Here is an 11,164-nt window from a genome sequence, read left to right on the forward strand (position 1 = left end):
AGAAAAAATATATATGAGTTAATTTTGTCTTCACTTGTATTAGTCAGAGCCATGGTGACGTCCACAGAACAGCTTCTCCAGACGAGTGGGCTTAGGAGCCAATCGTATAACTTGGCTAATGTGTGAGCCCTGAGCCTTTCCTTCTGATGTTATATGTAGCAAAAGTAGAGGGGAAACCTGTACCTCTCACAATGTCGACTGTTGCGTCACAAACTATAAATAAAGGGTTAGATATTAATTTTTATTAAGTAATTAAAAGTATGATTTTTTTAAAAGCCAGAACCCAGAGCTAGCAAATTATATGCAATGTAGAATCATTCCTATGCTTTTTTCCTCTAGACTTCTTTTTTTTTTTCTCTTAGTATCTGTCGTAAGTCGACTCCAAAGTACTAAATAGATAACTCTCATTGGAATCCTAGGCAAAATACTGGAGCACTAACGCCCGTGAGATTGAAGGCACAGTATTTGACAAGGATGGAAAAGTGGTGCATCGGCTGTTCGGGAAATGGCACGAAAGCATCTACTGTGGGGGCTCATCCTCGTCTGTGTGTATCTGGAGAGCAAGTCAGTGCCCCAGCTAATCAGTCTTGGGCACGGGGAGGGGGGTGGGCACGGCCAGAAGAGCTGCAGATGGGCTGGCCTCCATGTCTGCCGTCCTGGGTCTCCAGCCTCTACCTGCTTTGAATGCTGTTCAAGTGACCAGCCCTTCTTTCACTCCCCAGTCCTATCTCAACCTTGTCCTCATGCTTACCAACAACACCTCAGTTGGACTGCTAGGTCCTAGTTCTTAATCCCAGAACAAAGCCATTGCTAATCCATGGTCACTCTCTTGGAGGAAGTCTTCCAGGCTACGCATGTCACTCCCGTGCCTATCCTGGGCACTAAGAAGGAGTGTCAGTGAAGTACGAGAGGTCATTGTAGAGTAAGAATGAGTAAAGAGAAAGCAGTTGCTAGACAAGAGTGACCTGGGCCTTCCATAAAAGTTAGGGGTCTCCCAGATTCACCCAATACCGTTAGCCTCTCTGATCTCTCCTGTAATTGTAGAAAATACTGAGCCCTCGAAGCAGCCATGGGGAGGACTAGGGAAGCCAAACCTTCATAACATGTCCCCCAAAATATTAAAACTCTTGTCCATCTTCTAATCTGATAGGTATATTTCCAAGTGTTGACCATATTATAAACTATTGTTCTGAGATACCAACGTTATTATGCTTTAGGCTGATCAAAATAAAACAAAAAAAAAACCATTCTAAGAGTAACTTAAACCATTAGGATGTGTGCTGTTACTTAACAAGTAAGGGGTTGGATGGCCCCACATTGGTTATACAGACAACTTACGCCTGTCAAAAGCACAGACCACTGACAACACATTCCTCTACTCCCAATATGGCAGTGATGTGTCCCCTCATGGGTGTAAAATATTTGTCATGATTCAATATCATATCCCCATGCGACAGGTCACTAAGCAGGAGAGAAGCCAGAACAAAAGAGCTATCTTCTCTTGTAGCCTGTTTTCAGGAAACCTTTACTAGGATTCCCCAGCAAAGGTGTCACTAAGTTTTGTCAGCATCAAGTGGGTCCAAACCCATCCAGTCAAGGGCAACTGGGAAGACAGGAGATTCAGATGGCCTTAGATTCACCCCCTAGGGAGGACACAGTGCCACACCAACAGATCAGTTTCCCATTAGCAAGTAAGAAAGGGAACTGCTTAACTGTAGGGTACGCAACCAACAGTGTTGCTTTCCCCGGATGGCAGCCATATATAGCATCCACTGTCGCAGAGGTGGCCACGAAGCCGGCATGAATTGGCACCAGTGACCACCTTCCTAGCTTTGGAAGTTCAGAGGGGCACTCACTGTCCTTTGCTTAAAGTATGTTTCCGAGATGAGAACAACCTTCCTCTCTGGGATGTTAAAGCAGCAGCTGGACAGAGCACGTGTTGGGTGTGGGCTGTACGCTTGTTGTGGTTGCTCGCTGACTTTGTGTTTGTGCCTTGGCCATGAGCGTCTCTGGCCCATCTTCAAGAAGAACCAGAGTAAAGAATCTTTACTCTGGTGGTTGGGCTGGATTTGTGAAGGCTCAGTAGGAAGCTTTGCTACTATTTTCATGACTAGGATGCACAGGACATTAGACTTAAAATTAGAAAGGACTCCCAAGGCTTGAAAAACTGGGTTTGCAGAACAGTGCATGGAAAACATTTGTATTTGTATGTGAGAACAACTCCTGCTTAGACTAGAGGTGGCCTTTATTAGCCTACATTTGATTTACCCAGTATGTAAACTTGGTATTTTTAGCTTGATGTTTAGCTGGGATTCAATTCAGGGCAATACACTTGGATATACACTTGCTTTAACAAATACCACAGATCAGGTGGTTTAAACAACAGAATTGTGTTTTCTTGCAGTTCTAGAGGCTGGGAAATCAGATATCAAGGTGCTGGCAAATTTGGGTTGTGGAGAGAGCTGCTTCTTCGCTTGCAGACAGCCACCTGATTAGGGCTGTACCCCTTGGACCTTATTTAACCTTAATTACTTTCTTAGGCTCCTTCTCCAAATATAGCCATACGAAGGGGTAGGGCTTCGACATACGGATTTTGAAAGGGTACAAACGTTCAGCCCATGACACTACCCCTGGCCCCCTCAAACTTCACCCTTCTTACATGTCAAATATTCCATCTGAACAGCCCCCCAAATCTTAACTCATTCCAGCATCAACTCTAAAAGTCTAAAATCCAAATTCTTAGCTAAATATTATCTAAATCAGGTACGGGTGAGACTTGAGGTCTAATTCTCCAGCCTCTCCAGCTCTGAACCCATGAAACAAAAATGTGCTTCTAGATATAATGGCAGGACAACCATAGGATAGACATTCCCATTCCAAAGAGGAGAAATAGGAAAGAGGAAAGGGGCGATGGCCACCAGGTAAGTCCCAAACCCAGTAAGAAAAACGCCATTAGAACCTAAGGCAGCAGATGATACTTTTTGTCTCGACGCCCCACCCTCTGAATGCAGGGGCAGTGGCTCTGCTCCCAAGGCCCCCAAGGCTTTGGGTGGTGGCAGCAAGGCAGGTCAGAACTTCTGCGGTAGCCCCGCCCTTTGAAAGGTGGAGGCAGCCTTCCCCGCTGGGCCTGTGTAGTCTGGACCTGTGGTGGGAAGGGCAGCCCAGATGTTCTCCGAATCACCTTTGCGTATTCTTCCCTTTACTTGAATAACACACATTTGCAGCTGGAGAGTGCAAGGGTCCCATCCTGTAGAATGCCAGCGGGCCAGCAGCCTTACTTCCTTTGGTCCCATATTCTCTGTCCCCTTCACCTCAGGCAGCATTTCTGCTGGTGTCATCCCATGTTTATTCCTGGCTTCTGCTGAACTAGATTTAAATTTAAATGTGTAAGATTTAGAGGGACAAGAGTTGGTAGAAAGAAGGTCAGGCATAGAAGAAAAGAACAACCTTGACCGCTTGCTAGGGCTTCAACACTATTCTAGGAACAAGAGAGAGTTCCAGGAGGATTTGACATCTCTTAAATGAAAAATGGATTCTCCAGAATCAGAGTCTTGTTAGTCAGGAAAAAATGGACCCAGAGTTCTTTTTAACATGTTTATTTTTGTAAAATTATTTTTATAGCTTACACAGTATAAAAACTTCACGGCATTACATAAATTCCCTATATGACCACACAAAAAAGGTCTTATCCTTTTAGGTAGAAGAAAACTTCTAGAGAAAAAGATTTATAGAGGAACATTCACCACCAGTTTGTTAGCCAGGATTTAGTGCTGAGAGAGAAAAATTATGGCTGGTTTGGGATGAAAAAGAGGCAGGAATTAAGATGTATTGTAGATGAAAGGCAACTTAGAGATGAATGATTTCTTTTTCTTTTAGATCCCATGCCAAAGGGCTACGAGCAATATTATGGCTTCACACAATTTGCCCTGGAATTAAATGAAATGGATCCCTTGTCAAAATCTTTATTACCACCTACTGACACTCGATTTAGACCAGACCAAAGGTAAGCACTTTGTAAAAGATCTGTATCCCCAGAGATGTAAAACTCATTGGGGAAAGCCTTACTAACAATTCCCACCCCACCAGAGGCTCCCAAGAGAGATGATGTCATCAGGAGTAGAGGCCAGGGGGCCTTGAAGCACTCAGGTCACTAAAGGAAGGGACTCAGGTCATTGCTCAGTAGCGCCTTATTTCAGTTGATTGAAATCTCCAAACACATGTTAATTTTTAAGAGTTCTGTTACACACAAGACAGAACTTACTGTGTATCTGGAAGAGCGAAAAGCACCCAGCTCCCCTACCCCTCCGATTTCACTTATTGTGGCACATAAAAATCTAACGTCTGATCCTATGTTTGCTGGCAATATGCTGTGTAAACTTTCTTAGTTTCTTATTCTGTAAAATGGAAACTATTCTCTCTGTCCTTGGGCCTATTTAAGACTCAAGACCCAGAAAGGGAAAAAAACAAAAATTGTATATTTGACTTTATTTAAGGAAAAAATCCTTCTTCGTGGCAAAGTAAAAAAAAAAAAAAAGTATATATATAAGTGTATGTATATACACACATATATACACATATGTATATATTTTGAATATTTTATATATTTTTTATATTTTTATATATGTGTATATACACATATAAATGTATTTTACATATATATACATACCGAGAATTAAATAGTTAAATGACAAACAGAAATGTGTATTTACAACTCATTGAATGATTTGGTTCCAGAAATCAAGATGAACTCATTAAAAAAATGGACATAGGAAAATGAATTGTTCACAAAATAGGAAATGCAGCTCTCTCTTAAACATATGAGAAGATGCTCAGTGTCCCTGAAAGAAATGCATATTTTTAAAAACATGCTGACATATGAATTCATAACCTACCAGCTAGCAGAGATTCAACAGTCTGATGGGCTCTGAGGCTCCCACGAAAGGGCATGGTGAGGAAGCAGGTGGGATGAGGGACGGGGACGAAAGGGACAAATTCCTTTTTATAGATACAATTTTTTGAACCATGTATTTATCACCAGTTCCACAAAGAATATCTTCCCTAACTACTGTGAAATACTGCTTTTAGGCTTGGAGAGGGATCTCATGGGTAGGGAAGCATGTTGAATCTCCAGTTCTAGACCCATCATTCTAGTAGTCACAATGCCGGTGTTATCTTGGAACCTGCGTTCCCTTGTTTCCCCACTTACCGCCCCAGGTTCCTGGAGGAAGGGAACATAGAAGAAGCCGAAATACAAAAGCAGAGGATCGAACAGCTGCAGAGAGAAAGGCGGCGGGTCTTAGAAGAAAACTGCGTGGAGCACCAGCCACGGTTTTTCAGGTGTGCGCGCCCAGCACGGGGGTCTTGGGCTCAGTTTAGACACATCCCTTTATTAGGAGAGGGAAACCAGTGTGACAAAAATCTGTGTCCCCAAGAGCATAGGAAAACAGGCAGTCTCCCCTTTTGCTTCTTAAAACATGTAATATCAGGCAAAGTTACAAATGCTTGCACTCTTTGACATAGCAGTTCCACTTACAGGAATTTTCAATGTAACTGTACTCATGTGCATACAAAATTACATATTGTTGTAGGTCTACCTTATTATTAACATATGTCTGGGATAGCTAGAGATTTAAAAAAACCTCCCAAAATCTCACCAGTAAGCTACCTGTTAAATTGTGGTCCATTTCTACAATGGAATGTCATACAAGTGTTTAAAAAGAAATCAGGATTCCTTATGGTCAGGGTCACCAAATGTTTCCTATAAAAGACAAATGGTAAATATTGTTAGCTTTGCAGGCTATAAGGTCTTTTTTTTTTCTCTTAAAGATTTTATTTCTTTATCTGACAGAGAGAGGGAGAGCAGGGAGAGAGGGAACACAAGCAGGGGGAATGGGAGAGGGAGAAGCAGGCTTCCCGCTGAGCAGGGATCCCAGTGTGGGGCTCCATCCCAAGACCCTGGGGTCATGACCCGAGCTGCAGGCAGATGCTTAATGACTGAGCCATCCAGGTGCCCCTTCAGGCTGTAAGGTCATAGTAGTAATTGCCCAAGCCCCCTGCACAGCATAAAAAGCAGCCATAGATGATAGTTAAGTGAATGGGCATGGTGGTGTTCCAGTAAAAAGGGATTAAGATTAAAGGGTATCTAAATATAAATAAATCACAGAGATGAAAAACAGCATAAGCAATATAGTCAATAATATTGTAATAATGTATGGCGGCAGATGGTGACCACACTTACAGTGGTGACCACTGATAGAAGGACATGTATAGAATTGTTGACTCAATATGTTGTATACCTAAAACTAATAAAACATTGTGTGTTAATTATACTTTAATTTAAAAAAACCAATAATACAAAGATAGGCAGAAGGCAGGATGTGGCCCTTGGGCTATAGTTTGCTGACCTTATTGTGACAATGGAAAATGATCTCCAGTAGATATCATTACGTCAAAATCTCAAGGGGTGGGACGCCATACAGGGCTGTCGTTGTGTAAAAAATGGGAGGCGTGGAGTGTGCACGGGTATGCATGCACGCTCAGACATGCATGAAATTTCTCTGAAAGAATGAAGCTTATAAGAGCGTTGCCTCTGAAGAGAAAGGACTAGGAGTCTGGGAGATGGGAATAGAAAGAAGACTTTTAGCTATCCACTCCTTTGGACCTTGTGAATTTTTATCTATTTAATATATTATCTAGTCAAACAATAGTGAACCAAGGCTGTGCTCTCCTGACTCTTATGTCTTCCAATTCCTTTTGTTTTTAATGTCAACTTATAACTTGCTGTGAACAACCCAGCTGATTCCTAGCTTTTACATAGTCTCACCCAAGATGGTGGCCATCATCTCAGCTGTGTTTTACACACGACAGACTCTTCCCTTATCCATGTTTCTCTCAGAAGCACCATTTGTCATAGCCTGTAAGTTTGAGAAGGGCAAGTCAGGAGTAACAAAATGGTTTCCAAGCTTCCTGGTCCCTGACAGTCCCCAAAGGAGACTGTCAGGGATATTGTCTGCGCGTGAGAATGACAGCCAGGCCATGGGGGCGGGGAGGGGGGGTATGGGGAGAGGGAAAGAGAAAGAGAGAATATGAAAATATTTTCTATAGCTTTCAAGAAATTCTTTTACCCCTATAGGAAATCCAGTGATGACTCCTGGGTGAGCAATGGTACCTATTTGGAACTTAGAAAAGATCTCGGTTTTTCCAAACTGGACCATCCTGTCTTATGGTGAAAAAGGAAAGAAGAAAATGATACACCCTTTTACTTCTCCTGCGTTTGCTTTCTGAAGCCACAAACCTGTGTCTATGTACTTAGAAGAAATTATCTAGAATGATCACCTGTGCTTAGCTTAGCATTGTAAGTAGTTAAGTATGTCTTTTCTTCAGTAGGTTTCTTTACAATATCAAATGTTATCACGATTGTTTATATGAATGTAGAACACCTTGATATTTCATTTTATATATAAACTATTTAATAAAAATGCAAGATTGAATGTTAATGTGTGGGTTAAAAAAGAAGCTTTAACACTAATTTTCCAAAGGTTAGGAAAATTCAAATTAAATTTATGCCTTATAAAATTGCGTTGGAGACAAATATGCATTAAGACAAATATGCATTAAGAAACATGGATACCCAAGGTTACTCACTCATGCATAAGCTACCCGAGTTTAATTTGGTAACTCGGATCTCTTTTTGGCTTCAGCAGCTCTGGAATGGCTCGTAGGAAACAATTCTGCTGGTGCTGGAGTCTGAAGAATATTTGCATTTGCATTTTGGTTGTTGGGAGGATGGTACAAGAGTAGTGGAATGTATGTTTTTAATATCGAACAGATACAGCACCTTCCTGAAGAGGAGGAAGCATTTGAGCTCATCCCTCCCTAGAGGTGTATTGCCTTCTGTGCAAAATTGTACCCTGTTATGCAGAGAAATTGTCATCAATCTGAGACATTCCCATTAATTAAATGCTATAGTGGCATCCCAGAGACACGGTAGGAAATTTCTCCTTAGTGAGAACTGAACTCTTGACAAGTTAAACTGTTTTCTGCTTCCGACCCCCACCCCTGGGTTCCTCATCCTTTACCATAGCTCTGTTGAGTATGGAATGTTCCAGTTTAGCCTAAAACATACAGTGCATTCCACACAACAGTTGGACTTTCTAAAGTTTAGCAAAATAACGGATTATTTTACATAATGCGTTTTTTTTAAATACTGTTTTGATATTTTCTACCTCTTAATAACACCATATTTTAGATCTTGTATAAAAAGTTTGACCATCTGCCTTATAGACAAATGTAGAGAATTGATGTTCTTCTTTGTGTTGTGTTCTGACAAAGCTTTGTCTTACCTCTTTCCTACACCTTCTTCTTACTCATTTTACTCTTCTGTGAGTTTTGCAGCAGTCTTGAATAATACAGATTATAACTACTAAAAGGGGAAACTTTGTCTTTTTAAATATGTTACTTTAGTGTACAATAATACAATTTGTGCAGTAGTTGAAGTGTGTTATCAAAGCAAAGCCAACTTCTGCCCAGATTACATTAAAACCAAAGCCTAATTTTTAAGACTTTTAGTCTAATGTCCATAACAATCCTATGGAATATCAAGTATAATGGTGTAGTTAAAAGATTTCTCCAGAAAACGCTTATAGATAATTAAATAATTTCAGAGCGTGTAGAATTCTGTGAACGAAAAGTAGAAAAAGTGATGGGGAAAAGAAGCATGATTTTTTCCAGTGTCACACCAAATAAACAAGTAGTTGGATAGCACTGCATTCTCAAAATGGAGTTATTTAAAGTGGGTCAGTAGCCTTTGGACTCTGCAAGTGATTAGCATTTAAAAACAATAAATGGCTCATTAAATACTACATCCGTTCCTTCCATATCAGGAAATCAAGATGAATACAATGTGAATATCTTTTCCATTTCTAAGCAGTTTAGATGACACAGTCCAGTTCTTTGGTATATGTGCTTTGTTCTTTTCTTTTCAAGCATGTATCCCAATTCTCCTCACAGACAGGAAGAAGCATTCTGTAGATTTAAGGAGACTCAAGGGAAAACCAAATTTAGTTTTCACGTTATGAAGGAAAATGCAGACTTTGAGCAATACTGACTACTAAATGGGCCTCCTCCAGAAGCTGGCTCAAAAAAGACCAAAACAAAACAAACACCCACCACAAGAAAAGCAAGACAGGCAGCCTGAATGGCTGTGGCTTTGTCATACAGTATCTGGAAATGTTTCCATTCTCCCGCTATTTCAATTGACCTTAGGCTTTATTTTGGTATCACAAGCATAAATGGACCAAATACCACCTTGGTAGTCATCTTATTTGAGAGGCAAGTGGAGATAAATTAGAATATGATATGGAACCCTATGTAAATTTAGAAAGGAACTGGTCAGTAGTACCAGCCCTATGAAGGGCGTTTCTGAAATTTAAATATCTTAGTGATGCATCCTGTTATTATAGTCTTAAAACCACCTTGAAGGGGAAATGGTTTCTTTTTTCCTTCAGTCCCTTTTCTCCATAGCACCTTCCCATCTCATCTGTAGCTCAAGGGCATTTTCTATTTTTAAGACAAAGAAAACAGAAAGGTGTTGTTCTTTGGGAAGAATGAGGGTAGAATTTAACTTTCTGGACTTTGAAAATCCCAATCCAATAATTGCGATCACCGTGCCATCTGAGATACATGCTTTAACCTCCATATTCTTCCTGATTATTCTATCCCAAATTGATGGTGAATTATGTATGTATCCTTGAAAATGGGACTCTGGGCAGTCGACTGCCTTGTACTTTGGATGTGCCTGTGGCCACTATCGATTAACCCAAGCTGCAGGAGATCCTTCTGGAAGAGTCCAGCAGCCTCCGGTGTGGTCTGACAGCAGATCCCTTCGGCTGCAGGCCCCAGAGCAGAGGCCGGTATTTCCCGAGTCAAATGTAATCATCGGAATCCCAGGGCATCTCTCCCGGCCCTTCACCCCCCAGAAGTCAGGCCGGTTCCGGGACTAACTGAACAGCCGAGTTCACTTTAGGACAACAGTCCAGTTCTCCATCAAGTCGCTAGAGTGCCCCAATAGCCCACAGTCTTTGTGTGCTTCCCATGGGACTCTCTGGAAGAGAAAAACACACAAGCTTAAAAAAAAAAATAAAAAATCTCTCCATGTTTACTTCATTTGAGCTGCTGCTTTTCTTATATTCTCCTTGTAATGACTTCCAGTAAATCACGTGCTTGGGCTTCAAGGACTGTCCCTCATCTGTTATTTTCCAGATTTACGATGAGTGGTCTTGTTCTGCTATGAACAGTCTCCACCCTGAAAGAAAAGAATCAAGTTTTTATTTGGCTATTGAACCTTGCTGTAGGCCTACTACATATTCAGTGAGTTATATTATGCCCTCAAGCTATCAGAATTTTCTCCGACCTTTTAGTTGTGAGTAGGAGCAATAAAGTTGTTGTTCTTATGATGTTAGGAGTAATAGTTCCAATATATTAGCATAATTTATTTGAATGTCTTTAATTTTGATATTAACATGGGCATAAATCTATTTTTGCTACCAGATGATAGCTATTTTCATGCGTTCAACTTCCCTCTGCATTGTATAAATCTGTTACTTGCTGTTAGTCTTTATTTTTCTGTGTTGGAAATATTTATCACATGAGTATCTGTAAATCATGACAGAAAATCCAAACCATTTTCTGAGACTTTTGTTGTGGGTTACGTAATGGTAAGTTGCTAACTTATTCATGATGATTTTATCTTCCTCCATTACCTTCAGAGGATACTATTTTTTTTAAGAATATCTGTAAATCTTCTATCTAGCTGTGTATAAGATTATTTTCTGCTTAAATCCCACCCTTCCACCCATATACTCCATTCTCCCCAAAACGTTTGTGCTAATTTGTTTATCCTCCTCATGTAGCTTAGTTGATGGTGAATAAACAATATGGAAAAAGGGCCACCTTTGTCTTTGTTTTTCCAGGTTAACGAGTATTGGTGGCTGCTAAAGGGGAGCAAGACTCTAAACTAGGGTTATCTAGAAACACGCCTGGTTGTCTAAAGTGATAGAGAGGGGCGCCGGGGTGACTCAGTCTTTGGGCACCTGCCTTCCGCTTGGGTCATGATTCCAGGGCCCTGGGATCGAGTCCCACATCTGGCTCTCTGCCCAGCGGGAGG

The 11,164-nt window shown here is 41.0% G+C and overlaps 1 protein-coding gene across 6 annotated transcripts in view; it reads left to right on the forward strand.

Annotated features, from left to right (window-relative positions):
* Nucleotides 1-10,945, forward strand: part of OSBPL3 (oxysterol binding protein like 3) — a 180,291-nt gene extending 169,346 nt beyond the window's left edge. For all 6 annotated transcript variants that reach the window (XM_046020812.1, XM_046020810.1, XM_046020815.1 and 3 more), the window contains 4 exons: nucleotides 420-564; nucleotides 3,877-4,003; nucleotides 5,215-5,337; nucleotides 7,133-10,945. In XM_046020812.1, coding sequence (XP_045876768.1) covers nucleotides 420-564; nucleotides 3,877-4,003; nucleotides 5,215-5,337; nucleotides 7,133-7,229 — 492 coding nt within the window. In that variant the 3' untranslated portion in view covers nucleotides 7,230-10,945. The remainder of the gene's footprint in view (nucleotides 1-419; nucleotides 565-3,876; nucleotides 4,004-5,214; nucleotides 5,338-7,132) is intronic.
* The last annotated feature ends 219 nt before the right edge of the window (nucleotides 10,946-11,164 follow it).

This window comes from Meles meles, chromosome 10 (assembly GCF_922984935.1).
Source record: "Meles meles chromosome 10, mMelMel3.1 paternal haplotype, whole genome shotgun sequence".
NCBI lineage: Eukaryota > Metazoa > Chordata > Mammalia > Carnivora > Mustelidae > Meles > Meles meles.